The sequence below is a fragment of the Varroa jacobsoni genome, unplaced genomic scaffold, assembly GCF_002532875.2.
Source record: "Varroa jacobsoni isolate VJ856 unplaced genomic scaffold, vjacob_1.0 scaffold_392, whole genome shotgun sequence".
NCBI lineage: Eukaryota > Metazoa > Arthropoda > Arachnida > Mesostigmata > Varroidae > Varroa > Varroa jacobsoni.
The window spans coordinates 101,771-117,552 of NW_019213294.1; the positions used below are offsets into that span (position 1 = coordinate 101,771).

Here is a 15,782-nt window from a genome sequence, read left to right on the forward strand (position 1 = left end):
CAGAAAATAAATGCTTACACATGCCTTGTCAACGAATTCAGTTTGTTGGTGTATGTATCGCATTGAGTTGTTGATGTCACGGTTGGCAACTTTCGGTTGGGGGCATACTACCCAATGGTCGCAACGACCTGCTCATAACGAATAGAGAATGGTGGCCTTGGCCACCATGTGTGGACAACATATTTACACAAAACCCGTGTAATCTTCCCCAGTCCATCGCTAGCTAGCATGGTATAGAGTAGTAATTTCTCGGCTGCGGCGGCTCCCGCAGGAAAATGCTTTCGCGCAATTGTCAAATGTCGACGCAAACGCGAGACTGATCAAAATAAAATATAGGCAGTAGATAGATTTTTTTTGTGTTCCTAATATTTTTATTTAGTGGCTTAAATAATACTGGACCATGAGAATAAGCCATGAGCTGTTTCCTCTTTTCAGGATGCTTTCCATCTTTGTACGATACACCATCCCTTGAAAAGTATCATGAGCATGTTTGCCCAAAAATGCCTATGGTTCTTTGCCTATTATAGAAACATGAGGTAGAGGAGCATATGTGGCAACAATCGAAAACCAAATTACTAACGAAGCAGGACAACGGACTACTCTGAATCGTCCGAAGGCATATCCCTAACCGTATCCTATAGAGGTTAATGTGCATGCATCTCTATAGACTTTGCTACTAAGTTCTAAAAAAATAATATGGACTCGGAAATTGGAGTTTGAACACGACTCAACATCTTTTCAATTTCTAATCTTTTTAAATTGGAAGCTTATAAGATATTGCGGTTTGCCACGACGACCCTCACAGACATTTAGCGCGTTTAAGTCGGCCCGAAATCCATTCGATGGTGACCGCGCGTTTTATAGAATAAATATAGTACTAATTATATATGTGGATGCTTCATACGTTGGCGGAATTTATCTCAAAAACGCGAAATTATGTTACCTCATCACTACAATGCTTATTTTCATTTTCCAAAAAAAAAGGGGCACAAAGTACATATACGCTGGTTTCAGGGGCAAGCGTTCGGTAGCAGTTAGAGGCATGCTCTAGAAACCTGCCGCTTCTTCCAAGAATGTAACGTTGGCTGGAACAGCAGGGTCACGTAATTAGGATGGGTAAAAGATTTTTCGTCATAGCGACTACTTCTCGTGAATATCTCTAGCTAACTGGTTTTTTTGTTGCTTGTTGATACACACTTCTCGGTGGCAAAGGTACTATCATTTCCCTTGAGAGTACCTTTTCTTGGATAATAAAAGTTCCATATCTCTGCGTCAAGCAAGTTTGACCTCATAGTAATTGACGATCCGTAAAAAAATGGAATAATCGTTATTGCCATCTTATCATCTTATTAATCGGACTATGAAACGCACCTTTTCAAATAGATCATGATGAAGAAGGATCGCTTATGTTTATCCCTCAATTAACCGTGAAGTTTCCCACTCTTTTTTTTGGCTCTCGAGGTTCTTTGCATGGACAGTCTTTAGCTGGTTTCATTATGACGCATAGGAATTTAGATATACAACAGTTTAGGCTAAGACATTCAGAATCATCATTTACCAGTCAGTTTGTCTTTCGTTATTGGGCAACTTTCACAGGAAAATAGACGTTCACATATTTCCTAGTACATTGATCTGATCTATCCCGCCCACGCTTCAAGTTGATCAGCCGATAAAAATTTCTATCGAGAAACAGACCGAGGCCAAAGGGCTCTTTGTGGCTTATAATAAGATTACATGCGGACCGGCGCGAAGAGCGTTTGGCCTTCGTCTTTCTTGCGGCAGATAATGGCCAGTAGTGGTAAGCATCGGTAAACTGGTCGCGCCTCACGTACCTAGGCATAGAGGTGCCAGAACAAACGACAGATCGTTCAACACCAAACGAATCGGACCAAAAGGCTATTGGAAATTGATTGTACTGTGTACCGTAGTAGCAGACGGGCTGACACTCGGCCAGCTTCTAAGTACTTCATAGGCTAAATATGCTATGGGTCGTAAAAGGAGATTACCCAGATACTTAAGCCAAACATGTGATGCCAGCTGAGATCAGAGTAGTAATGAACATAGCGAAGATATGCAGACGTGTGTGATCTGCTGCGTAAGTATTTCGATACATTCGACTTAAGGTATTATGCAACAGGTGAGGGTAGCGAAAGGCCGACAATAAGGCCGATCGTCGTAATTACCGAATGTTTAAGGGGAGAAAGTGAACCGCTTAGAAGGCAGTAATTGAAGGCGATCTGAAATGCAAAAATAACAGTGAAGTATGTATGCAAGTAACTTGCATTCATGTAAACCGCAGATTGGTTAGGAAAGTCATTGAGAAGAACTGAAAACGATCTAAAGCCTAAGTTTTAGGAAAATAATTCTTAATAAGGATGACCACTTCGATAAATCAATTTTATAATAATGAAAACCCATAAGCTTCGTATAGTTTCGACAAAACGTTTCCGTGTTGTTGGTTTTTTCTATTATCTTTTTGTATCATATTCTGAGTTACTGGAGTGAAATAAATCTGTAAATGAATGATTGCATTTATAATTTCAAATCAGAATAATTTAAATTTTTTATTGAAAACCGCCACTTCGTAGTCTTTTACAATCTAGTGATGCTTAACTTATGAGATCTACCAACCGGGATTTAGCATAACTCGCTCTGAATGCAACTTCACTTTTGCCTTATTGAACTTAACTGCTTCGGGATCTGTCAGACATCATCGTCTTATTTGTTGTCGGCCCACTTTCAAATTATCCCGCAGTAATTGTTAAACCTAAATTTTCAGTGCTCATAATTTTCTAATAATAAAAGTATCAGTGTCATAATTTTCGTGCGAAAATGTGTCTGGAAAATATGCGTTGAACAGAAGTAAAGTTACTTTCCTTAAATCTATTAGACATTATGTATGAAGTACATATAATCATCCAAATTAGCTTTACCTTAGGTACGTTCGCGATGAGTGTGTCGATAGGTTACAGTAAAAATCGGATTCTGGATAAATTTCGTTTTTAAGACACTTATTTCAAAATACACTAATATAGCTAAAAGGAAAACATGTCCTATAGAAAACTTACAAACTCAACTTGATTATACGCTTAACCTAGTTTTTTTTTTATTTATAACCTAATACAAGCATGTCTAACCTTCATAAATACTATGAAAGTTTTTCGACCTTTAGGTCCGGTACCGCCGTCAGGTATTTCATCATACAAATCACAATCACCATTAATGGTAGTATCAATACTAGAGGTGATCGAAAGGGGCAATAAAATTAATTTAACTGAAATTGACCTTTCGATCCTAATTCAGGAGAATGTTAATGAAGTTTTGAAACGTATTAATATGCAGAAATAACTACGTCTTTAACGAAGTAACTTTGATCTTCTGTAGCGAAGTGTATTATTAAGGCCATCACCATATAAAGCGGTACTGAGCGTTGAGCCATTTAAAGCATAGTGCCTTCATCCTTCCTGTATATGTTGGAAACACGTCACTTATATTAATCCGATTAAATCTTTGTGCGCCTCAATGGCTTTCATCATTCGAATGAGTCTTTGAAGTCGATATGCTTCCAACTTATTATTAAGTTCTTAATTAATTAATGACTAATTATTATTAGTAACTTATTAATATAAGTTTACATTAATGTTAACTTTCAGCTGATTTACTCTTATTTAAAGAACAGGGAGAACTGAAGCACAGGCGTCGCGTTAGAATTAGACCCGTTCAACGTTGTGAATGGAAGACTACGAGCTTTCAGCATAAACACTAGGTACGACAAGACAACGTTTATTGCAGGTATCGAACCAAATTGGCACCACGGGACGTTTCCATGAAATCAATCACAATACAAATACAGGAAACGGCCAGATGTTAAGGACTTTGCTTCTTGTGAATATCCTCGTCATTCTCGTCGTTTTCGCCTTTCATTGCAGACATGGCAGCCAATGATTCTCGACTGCACGGAAGGACATCTCCTATCTGACCAAGCCGTAGCCTCATTTCCGTTAGCGGTCGCAGGGCTTCATGCTCAGACCTAACATTAACCTGAAGAGATATTCGCTTAGACACTGATCCGGATAGCTGCTATTGAAATATAATTTCATCTTTCGCGTTCTTGAAACGCTTCGAAAGTCATAGTTATTTCTATTTCGAAAATGTTCGTTTTTTGCTAAAATCTAGTACATTTTTTGTTGGCGTTATGCAATCTATACGTCTATATATGCTTTTGGGCGGCAATGAAACGACGCATGTATGTGTCATTGTTGACAAACCGTTGCTTGCCAAAATACTATCATTCGTTCACTTATGGTTGATCTAAAAGTATCGCAAGACATAATACGGACATATACATAATAAATTACTTAACATCCGCATAGAGTAGTCGGCTTAAGTTCAATTGTTATTTGGCTGAAGCTGTTTATCCAAAATATTTACTACTAGATGAGACCTCGTTCCAACGATATCCGACGACAAAGGTGCAGCTATACTTTATGATAAGAATTTGAACAGAAGTTAACTATTATCCAAAAACTTCACGCTGGACCATCGAGGCTTAAGCATCAACAGGGCAATAAGTTTCCTCCATTACCTTACATTAACAATGTGAGGTATTGCCAACAAGCGGCAATTCAGATAAGTAAGAGCAGGGTTCCTGTATTGTCGAATGTAAATGTTTGGTCATCTCTGTATAAGGAAATAAATTTGAATGGTAATCATGCTCCATGCGGGTATGGCCGCCATGTTGCTGATGCACCATTCGTATATCACAAAAGTCGGTCAGACATACTCGACTCGATTGGACAATGAAACCTCTTTGAAGAAAAACGTTTACTATTAGGGCAAAACTAAGCCATAGAAACGACTAATGGCTGCCCCACGATCCAGAGGATGCGCCTAATGTTGGTGACACTTTATTTTTTTGTATATTTAAATCATATTTCCAGCTAGTGTTTATAGTCTGAGTGTGGCGTCCAGTGAAGAAGAAAAAAAAAAGCATCTCTGCCATAGTACTTTTCTGGAAAGACGAAAACATTGGCGAATAAAGTTGATTCGCGCGTTTTACAATTGGTAGGTAAAACGTCTGAAGGAAAACCATACATTTTCCAGTAATACAGGATACTGGCTAGTTCACATATGGCTCATTGGAAAATGGTGCATGTTTTCAAATATGCCTATACGGCCACTACATAATCCAGATTTATAAACTCTGGATTATTTCGCTTGGGGCGACATTGGAAATTCCGTTTCGAGTTTTACAAGGGCTGTCATAACGACGACGAGTTAATCACTGGTGCTAGCAGAGCCCGTCGCACAATTGAATAGGAAAGCTTAAAATAAGTCTACGGTAGGCTTAAGTTCTAGCTTGAATTTGTGAACGACATGATCGGATGTCGGATAGGGTATGCAAAAGGTTTTCTTAGAATTGTTCGTTCTTTGTTCAAACACAATCTCCAATACTGAATTTGAGTCTACTACTTTCTATTTGTCCGTATGTCCAAGTAAACAGTCAGCAACACATGTGTATATATTTCATGCAGTATCATACTGCACATGACGTTCCACATGCATAAAAATGTCATCAACACATCGATTTGTACATGCTCCGAGGACCATCAACATACGGCCTATACTGCGGTTGGTAATTGTAAGGTGCTCCATAGGTATAAACAGCCGAGCGACTTAAATTGTATCTCGAGCCTATGATACTGGAATATCGACAAGCAGGATTTTAGGTTAAAATCAGTAATCGTGAACGTGATAGCGAAACGATTCCGATTATGTGACGAGTTACTTATCTCGATGACGACGGGGCATATGTATGAGACATTGATTATGGAACTTGGTTAAACGCTATCGAAATCGTCTAGCATTGATTCAGCTTAAGAAATGGTGGGTGAGATAAGTGGATTGAGATGTATCAAACAGACCTGAATATAGTGGAGTTCAGGAGGCAGATAGGCCATTCGGTGCTTGCAAGTGACGTTTCCGATGGTAATCACAGGTATGTCTCTGTACAATCGCAAACTCTTGCAGAAGTCAATCTAAATCAGTTCATTGATAAAATAAAACACAAGCGAAAACATTATATGCAATGCTTTATTGAACTACGACGCTCAGTTCATGTAAAGCTATTACGCTATTTTTGGACGGGCTACGATATTATCTTGTAGTTCAAATTCATCTTCAATGAACACAAGTTAACTAAATATTTTTTTTCTGAATTTTAACTGAAGCTTATTATAACATTTTAATAATGATCCTTTTTATTTTTTTATGAATTGCTATTCAAATAATAGTGCACCGAAATTCCAATCAGCAATGGATCAGCCAAAGCAGGTACTGATAATAAAACAAAAATTGCTGGTTAGTTAAACCGAAGACATCAAACATAAAAGCATGCTCGTTTGCCGTAAATGTTTCTACTAACTGGAGCCTGGTTATACCTGGTGCCAGAAGCTCTCGACGTTGGATAGATCAAACAGAACGAAAAAACCCTGCGCGTTCACGGTGTAGCCGTGTTCAAGGCCCCCTAACCAAGACTGATTCGAGCGTTCGGGGGTCGTTGGTCTCACGTAGATATGAAACGTAGAAAATCGACTCATGGGGCTGTTCGTCTTCATCTAACGCCATTTGAAAAGCACGTATCGCACGAACATATTAATAGTTCGATTCCATATTGTTTGAATGAAAATTCCGATACCCAGATCTATTCCATCTACCTACCTATTCACACATGAGAAATATTCATTTCTTATGTGGCACACGATATTGATACATTTTTGTTTATTTATTACCTAAAAAAGAATATTACCTAAAGAAATGTTTCTTTCATGCCAATGTCATACTATAGAGTTGGCTGTTTAACCAATAAGCACGTTTGATCAGTAGCACACAGCAACAAAGCAAATGCACCTTCGCTTCGAGATGGATTCGTTGAAGCATCTTATAGTTCAAGTTCCCATCCGTCAAATCGGCCACTAGTTTCTCTCTGTGGTATTACCGCTATAAGACAATACTTACCTTACAAAAAGGATAAGTCAAAACATCGTGTCCTTTTTGTAGCTTTCCTGAAGTCAGCTTTGACCTGAGAAGCCTTTAAGCGCTGCTTAATTTCGGGATGGAAATAGGATTAGCAAAAGACTTTAGTAGGCATCTTTCAGGTAATGCCAATACCGTCGAAAGGAAGGCACAAGAAAAAGGAAAATTCCGTATCAAGGGAACTCCCTATCTGATGAAACGAACAGTGAAACGGACACTATTCCAGTACACATAGCCTTACGTATTCTCTACCGGAACCGTTGATGAAATCACTACTATACATTTGCACGACGAACTATGTTTCAGAGTCCCTTCGGGTCTTAATTCGAAGGCGATATAATACATGAGCCGGTGAAATATAGAAAAATACGCTGATTGAAAGAACTGAGTTAACCTCATTGTAACGAAGTCTGTGTCAACTGCTCGAGTCGATATAGTTCAAAACAATACACGGTATTCCACAATGTACTCGACTTCTGAAGATGACTCAACTCAAGAAGCGTCAAGGCAAACCCAATGGCTCCAAGCGCAATCTCTAGTAACTATTTTCATTAGACGGGATGGTAACGACCTACAACTAATTTCGAGAAGTTAGGGCGCTGTTAGAAGCTTGAAGGAATAAAAAAAGGAGGATAGTAGAATTCCCTACGGAGAGATTATGTTTGCGACTTTTGTCAATGGGAGCAAATTACAGCGTTTTCCTTGCACGACGCCTGAAGCAAATTTATAAAACGTCAGTAATGTATAAGCTAAAGGAATTGTTTCCTTCTTCTTTTTTAGGGCACCTAGCTATATACACACACGTCTATGCTGTTCTCGAATTCGTCTGCTAGTTTGTCTGTAAAAGACAGAATACGACAGCAGTCTCCATTTACATCTAGAAACCATCACTTGTTAAATATGTCACTCTCCAGTTGTTTAATTAGAGAGTGATGATTGTTGTTCTAGCGAGGTCTAACGACAAATACCGTCCTGCTCAAAGTGACATAATAGAAAAATATCGTAAGTCCACTAGTTCAACGTGTCCAACCTTTGCCTTATGCCATTATATGGCTATGTAGCATTTAAAATCCTTAAAAATGAGCTAAACATAAGGATAGATGCGTTCGAGGATTTAATTTCACCCTATAGTTGCTTTAGTTTCCCTGGGCTTACAGAAATATTTTTTTAATTTTTGCCCCCAATTATGGGCGGATTGTTTAGGCTCGAAGGTAGTAGCATCTCTAACTGGACACCTTGGCCGTATGTCAATTACTACTTTATAACAGTTACCTTAAATGCGTGCGCAGTCACATCGTGAGCGATGTAATAGGTCTGCGAGCTGACCGCTGCTTTGGCCAGAGTCTCGAGCCACGTGCGTTTTCCTACAGCCTGATCTCCAAATAGGACAACACTGACTTCCGTGTCACGGTACGGTAAATGAGTATCGGCACTTGTGCCGTTTTTCTGTCTATCAGAGCTTTTCAAAAGAGTCATTGCAGCATTGACGTTCGATATCGAGTCGTCAAAATTACTAACGAAAGTCGGCTCGGCAGCTATCTATTTCGGAATGAAGCATCGATAGAAAACCGAGTATATCAAAGCATTGCTTGTTCGGTAATCTGGCTTGCCAAATAAATCCATAGGTTAGCCTTAACAGCATTAGAAGTCACGATGTTCCTGAAGTAGTGAATGCTGGTAGGCCACAATACATGAAACTCGATTGCTGGAGATGGACGGTCGGGAATCTCCAAACTGCTATATACAGATAACGAAAATGCCATTTCGTCCAAAGGCCAAAACAAATCAATTACGTTTGAAGCAGAATAATTCTATATTCGAAATTTGGAGTCCATTGTTTCAAATGGAATACGGCTTTGCCAAGGCAAGCAAGTTCGGCCTCAGCTGCTCATCTAGATTTTTGCACTTAATAGGTTTCTAACCTATTTCCTTCGGCAGGTCTAAAGGAAACAGACGGCTTCAGGCCAACGTACGGGACTATGTTCTTTGCCATTTATAGTGAAAAAATTATCGGTAAACAATACAGCAGCTGATAAACTATACGTATACAGTGCTTTCTAACTGAACGTGCGAAGCGGAATGTTTGTATTAGGTATGTAAGAATGTAAAAATAGGCGATCCGTGTGACACAACCTTGACACCTTGCCGGCATGAAACAGGGAATATTTTAATTTTTTTTGAAAGCCATGAGCATGTGATGTATCCTTGTTATTTCCATTGCTACATAGCGACAGGGCGATAATATAGTCGCGGCATTAGTGAAGAAATTATCCGAAATAACCGTAAAATAAATATGCAGAACGCTTAAATCGTTTGTGTAGCACGAACGATCTTGAGTTCATCTCAGACGCGAGTATTGAGCTGGGTACGGAGGTAACCTTGCTAACTTCGATGGCGAAGTTTGGCTCATTTACTCATCAACTACCATCATCCAATGTCGGCTGCCTAGCGTCCAAAAATCTACGTTGTCAATCGTCACTTGCTTCACACACAAATATTCAGCTACAACGTTACCGGATAAACGGTAATTTTTTCCAACACACCCTCTGTTTTTAATGACTGCACTTATCCCTCTGTATTCATAATATATGCAAATAGTTTGCAACAAAAATTTTGTTGGAGTCTAGGCTTACAACGCCTTTGTTTCGAGTCCTATGCCCGGTATCGCCACTAAGCATCCCATCGAACGACTGGCCGGCTCACAGCACGAAACGAAGTCTATCTAGGTCCGAGTTGGAATTTAGATAACATGTCCCTAATGCGGCTTGATTTTAATAGTATGGTAGTAGCACAGAATACGCACCTAAATCAAGATAAACTACAACGGGCTCTCTAACAGGTTCAGTAATGGCCATGCGTTCATTCGCCATTGAATGCTACTAAACGAATGGCCGTGTTTTGTAGAAAAAAAAAAACAAAAAAACCCATCGTAGTGCAAAGCAGTGCGTCATTTTCGCAATATGAGCGAAAATGAAAAGAGTAGAGCAGTTTTTACGCACCGGACCCATACAGAATTGCTCGAAATCGAGCTGAAAAATATGAGGAAAAATTCCACGAAGTAAACCGGAAGATCCGCATTAGATGTAAAAGGCTCGAAATCTTATCAAAATGGGTCAGAAAGATATTTTTAATACACCAGGATACAAAAATTAACGGTTGTCCTAAAGCGAAAAATCTTAGCTGTTAATTGGGCTGCCTAAAGAAGCTTTAGCAGCTAGTCATTTTGCATCTTTTGGGGTATTAGACTGTACTCAGTCGTTCCATCTTTTTGGACTTTTGGACCGATGCGTAAGATCTAATTCTGCCGGGATTTTTTGTACTAGGAATATTTGACCGACGGAATCTGGAACCGCCAAGCGTATAACTACTATTAGGAGGTTATTAAAGGAAAAATATTTTCAAAGACTAATGAATGGTGGTTATATTCTATAATCAGAATCGCTAAGAATGACACTTACAGCGTACGTAAAAACTATCCCAAATACAAAGACCCAGTTTAGGTGCCGCCTACCTTACTCATTCGATAAGAGCTTGTTGTTTGTTGTGCGGCCCTTTAGCCAAAACAGCATTTGCAGGTTTCTCGGCAGCACAGCACGTCCACATGAAGGATCCAGTGAAATTATTAAATTCTACTATTTCTAGCCTATGTGGGCGCCATAAAGTTCGCATTCTAAATGGCGATTGACTTTGAAACCGTTGAAAAATCTTCATGATCACATCAAATCATATTTAATTAATATAATAGTAATAATAAATAGTAAATTAATTGAAAATGACTTAAAAATTAATCACACTATTTATGTACCTCTGCAGGACTTTACAGGAAGTTGTGAAATTGCATTTGCGCTCGTTGGCTGGTTTAGCGTTGGACCAGCGTTCAAAGTTTACCTTACTAACTAAGTTAGGTTATTCAAAAGGTTATAGATCACTATGTACATTATTTGATAAACAAACTCGTGCTGTTACGCCGTGTTTATTATTTCTAGCGCTATTTTAAGAATTAGTTTGTGCTCGTACTGTTGGATAGTCGGGTCCAGATTAGTCTAGCCCTATTGTCGAAATGCATCAAGATTGACGTGCACCGATAAAACTGCACGCAGATGATCGCACCATTGTTTATTTATGTGACGAAACGTTTCTTCAAATACAGCAACGACAAGAGTTTGAAGGGCTCCCAAAGTACGCACGCATACGATGAATTCTGTTCTATAGCCGATCGTGTGCTGAGCTTATAATGACTTCCCTATCGAAGAGGTTAAACGGTCAGAAAACGCCAGAAGAGTACAATCGTACTTACCGCCTGCAGTTCGGAATCCGTATCTCTTTGATAGATGGTGAATCATTTACTTGCATAAACAACAATGTTTGCCTTGCGAGCATCTAGATCGTGAGTGGGAGCTGGAGGATCTAGCAAAAATAGATGTTAATCCAGTGGATTGCGATGAAACCGAATAGTTTTAGGTAGACGGTACTTCTAGAAAACTCTGGATCCGTAGTGTGATTTAATGCCTGCCAGATGAAATAACAGTATCCTATATTTTTTTGTGCTAATCTTTTAATGATGACAGAGTATCAACCATAAAGTTTACAAGGTGTTTACTATGCCTACATAAATAGGACGCTTCGCGGGTGGCACCGTCAATCGCAAGTTGTATTACTTGGGCAGGGCTTGCACATAAGCGGCATATGTTTAGACACAGATATGGTTTCCATGAAAACTAGGCTAAGCGGGTGCTAATTTCGGCATAGGAAGACAAATGTAAAAATGAAGAAAATCACACCGAGAAAGGTGTCATGCCCATGTTTAAGTTCATTCATAACGTTCCGTTCAAATGAAATTGAATCTAGACCATAGCGATACTGGAGTTCGCCTGATGCACTGTTAAATCACCATATTTGCATAGTTTTTCGAAGTAAAGTCTCAAGACAATTGCCATGTCTATTCAAAACAGGCTTCTTTCGGCCTGCCTGTTATCTGGCCTGGCCTGATTTATCAACCTGGTCTCGTATCGAGGTTCCATCGCGAGTCAAAGCACTCTACTTTGAAACTAACGCGTTGATAACGCAGTCTGCTGAAGACAGCACTAGAGCGGTTGCTGATACAAAACATTTCGTCTAGCAATAGTGCACGTCCACGCGGTAGTAACCTGGATGACGTTTGCCTACTAAGTTTGGGGATACGTTAAAAGCTTGGGGTTTAGATTCGGGCGTCCATATACTATTTCGCTTCGTGCTGGCAGCCAGCGGTATGTCAGGTATAGCATGTAAGACAAAAAACACCCAGTCATAATGCGAGTTTTCACTGTAATTATCCTGCCAAGGCGGGATCCTATTTCCTACAATGACTATGAAGGATACCTTTTTTGCTACTAGCAGAAAAAACTATGAATTTATTTTACGGTGTATCAAATTGTTGTAAACTCCAGCTTTCTAATAGGATGCGTGGATTTCTAGTAGGGCTAGATATCGCTGTCATTCCTATATTTTAGTGGTGTGTATACGATATAGTCGTTTCGGCATTCGTAAATTTCGTATGTCAGCAAAACCAGCGTTCGAAGGGCAGGCAGGCATTGTACTCAAATTTCCCAGATCTGGGCCACTTGACCAGACCAAACAAAGCATTGCCCATTAACCCAACTACGCAGCAGCCTCTCCTTACCATGAACTTCGTTTGTTACAACACGAAATCTTCATTTGGTCTTCATGCGATCCAGCACAAATTCTGTGTCACTAAAGTGACACAAATGAACAATGTTATTTTGAAGTGGACTACAGAAATAATTACGAAAATTCTGTAATCATAATTGCAGCTAACTCGCTTCCGTGAAGAAGAGGCAAATTTGAAAACAACGGGCATCGGATACCTGTCTAACAACAATACCATAAACACTAAGGAATTTTCACATGAATATACAGTAAGATAGTATGCGGACAGATTTCTTCAGTGTAAGAAAGGAATCGCGTAAGAATATTGTCTTTAATGTCGAAGATGAACGAAAACATTAACGCTTTACATGTGTTTAAGGAAGTACCATGGTATGAAACTGCGGCGGGGGATATCGCGGTTTAAAAATTATAGAAAGCATAGCCGGTTCAATAAATTCGATAACTGGTTCAATGTAATATAACTATAGGTTATTATTCTGACAACTTATTGCATGTAATAAGATGAACTTTCGATAAGCTATAAACATCCATGGGAAAAAATAGGTCGATCTTTAGGAACAGTGAGCCAATCCACGAGACAAACGCGGAGAAAGATATCAGGCCAAGTTTGACGTTAGAAATATCGTGGTAGTGGAAAGATAGTGAAAAGCCACGAGAGTTTCTGATGCCTCTCGCAGTTCTGATAACGAAAATCCAGACAGGCCTATATCAAGGCCCCTCTTGACAGGTCTGGTAATTTTTGAACCAGTGTTGAAAGATGGTTTTGAATATTTGTTTACATATAGGCATAGGTGAAGATCTGCTCAAAACACGCCAATAAGAGTTCTAAACGATACGTCTGCGTTCAAATTTGCGCGCAGTCGACAGCCGCAAAAGGCTTACCCTCTCCCATTTGCCTCTCCAACAATAATACGGGCTCAATTGATTGTCTGGCTATCTTATGTGGCTGTATAACGGCCGCGGCAACGTCTCTCCCAAAGGGACGCGCCCTCTTCCCGAGCCTGAGGAGTGAAAATGTTCGCGCTATGGCAGGTCGCCAATATCTTCACGTAAGTGTTAGATAAGAACGACATCCTCGTGGACCTACGCTGCTGTCAAACGCCAATGCACAATTTTACGAGTAATAGCTTTACTAAAAGTATTTGCTTATCTGGGTATTTGGTGACACTGGTTAGCAATCTTCTCTCTCAAATGATAACGCCGGTCGTTGAAGCTCGAGATACCTTCATTACATATTCAAGTAGCGTTCATTGGTTAGCCATTAATTTATTAGTCGTTGATAGCGTAAGTGAACAGTTGTTCCGGCAGTACGTCTAAGAGTTGTCTGTTAGTATCACAGCGTTTGTGTGCTTGTTCTTCGATGGCTGTTCGATCGGCACAATTAGACTACATCAGTGTTTCCGATCAATCGATCTCCGGCCAGGAGATCGTGCACTGATACTAGTTTGATTGCTTGTATCGTACTTTACGTCCCGAACAAATTTCTTGTTTGCCATTTAGCTGTACCTCTTCTACTGAAAAATTCGTTATAGCTATTGTTGTTGTTGTCGTTGTTGTTGTTGTTGCTGCTGCCGCCGCCGCCGCCGTCGTTGTCGTCGTCGTCGTCGTCGTCGTGGTCATCGTCGTCGTTGTTTTGTTGTGCTTGTCCCATTAGTTCGCGTGCCGACGCTCTATTAGTGTAATCTGTATTGTTTTGTGCTCATTGACGTTAATGAATAAACCACATTGTGTAGTGATAAATTTCATCGGGTGCAGCATCTGATTGACACCTCAAAGCCCTGAAGTTTCACTTCAACGCAAATCAGGGCAGCAACTATCGACAACGACAATAGCAACAGCAGCAGCAAGAACAACAACAACAACAACACTGATGCGAATATAGCGACGAAGCCTTCATAAGTTCGAGATCAAGGACAAGACCTCTTCTGGACGTCCTGCGAACGAGCACTAAAAGCGTTCGGCTCGACTTTCTCTGTCAATATAGATATCGCAGCTGGCATTGAGAGACGGATCAGCATGGTTCTGTGAGTGTTTCGCGCGCACTTATTGTAAACACACGATACAACACATAAATTAAATGGAAGATCTTCAAGTGTGTACTTTACGTGACCGCTTGCGGTTAAAGTTGAACGTCGACGTAAATCCCATTTTTTTGCTGCTTCTTCGATTGTTACACATATGCTTGAAAGAATACGTGCGTCAAATGCGCTTTATTGTTAGTGTAGGTGCATGAATGCCGGAGCGTACCTGAGACGAACGATGTCCGAGGATAATCTGCAGGGCGACAACATAAATTATCGAAATTGTATATCTTTGAGTCGCTTGCGTTCTCTACTCGTTATTTACCACTCTCTAACTAAAAATGATTTCTGGTTCAAAACGGGCTATTGGCGACTGTTTGTATATTTGGCAGGACGCTAATGAAACGCATGTACATATCAGTTAATAACAACTAACGATCAGTGTCGACACAGAGCAACATGAGATAAGGAAGCTGAATTGAAGTTCACTCAATCAACTTCAATGAAAAAGAACTGTATGTTTCATGTTGCTTTATTATTTCGGGTGATTTTGGAGCCCAAACCAGCCCTGAAAAATCATCATCATCATATTAATCTTCGCGTATTTTCAGTCATATGCTTGATCATCATCACTATTATTGCCGGTTAATTATATATATATATAGATTATTAGAAATAATTTCAGTCCTACGATTTCTATGCAGTTCAGTGTTCGTCGAACGCTGGCATAACACCGGCCCAATTGATTCCTATGTTAGTCTATGTCCTACACAAAAAAAAAGCAAAACAATTGTTGTTCCGTTGCCAGATTTGCTAGCTCACTATGCAGGAATCATAATCATCTTACACCGTGTTCTAATTATTAGGATTACCATTGTATCTACTTTTTGTTTTGAATGTTGACGTTTGCCGTACCAATTAATCCATGTCGAGCTATTCATGACGAGCAAGTCCGCATTCACGGTTCTGCCAATGGGCGGATAGCCTGTGGGTCTGTGGGAAATATGGACAGGAGTATAAAGGTTGCGTAGACGCCAGAACGCTTCTGGGCCGATGTTC

The 15,782-nt window shown here is 39.8% G+C and overlaps 2 protein-coding genes across 7 annotated transcripts in view; one reads left to right on the forward strand and one right to left on the reverse strand.

Annotated features, from left to right (window-relative positions):
* Positions 1-3,748: 3,748 nt before the first annotated feature.
* LOC111260032 (GTP-binding nuclear protein Ran, testis-specific isoform) lies at positions 3,749-10,616 on the reverse strand. Of its 3 annotated transcripts, none has more exons than XM_022832503.2 (4): positions 10,547-10,616; positions 6,441-6,617; positions 5,925-6,038; positions 3,749-4,041 (listed from the first exon to the last, which is right to left on the reverse strand). In XM_022832503.2, the coding sequence occupies exons 1-4, from the start codon at positions 10,553-10,555 to the stop codon at positions 3,868-3,870; spliced, it is 474 nt and encodes a 157-aa protein (XP_022688238.1). In that variant the 5' UTR covers positions 10,556-10,616; the 3' UTR covers positions 3,749-3,867. The 3 variants fall into 3 exon arrangements, with proteins under 3 accessions (XP_022688238.1, XP_022688235.1, XP_022688236.1); XM_022832500.2 differs by lacking the exon at positions 10,547-10,616 and adding an exon at positions 8,308-9,051; XM_022832501.2 differs by lacking the exon at positions 10,547-10,616 and adding an exon at positions 6,910-6,985.
* A 3,017-nt stretch (positions 10,617-13,633) lies between these two features.
* LOC111260027 (pyridoxal phosphate phosphatase PHOSPHO2) overlaps positions 13,634-15,782 on the forward strand; it is a 43,411-nt gene continuing 41,262 nt past the window's right edge. Inside the window, exons 1-2 of one of the 4 annotated variants that reach the window (XM_022832495.2) lie at positions 13,634-13,751; positions 14,357-14,726. In XM_022832495.2, the coding sequence (XP_022688230.1) occupies positions 14,719-14,726 (8 nt within the window). In that variant the 5' untranslated portion in view covers positions 13,634-13,751; positions 14,357-14,718. Of the gene's footprint in view, positions 13,823-14,356; positions 14,727-15,782 lie in introns of all 4 variants that reach the window. The other 3 variants (XM_022832496.2, XM_022832494.1, XM_022832492.2) reach the window with 3 other exon arrangements.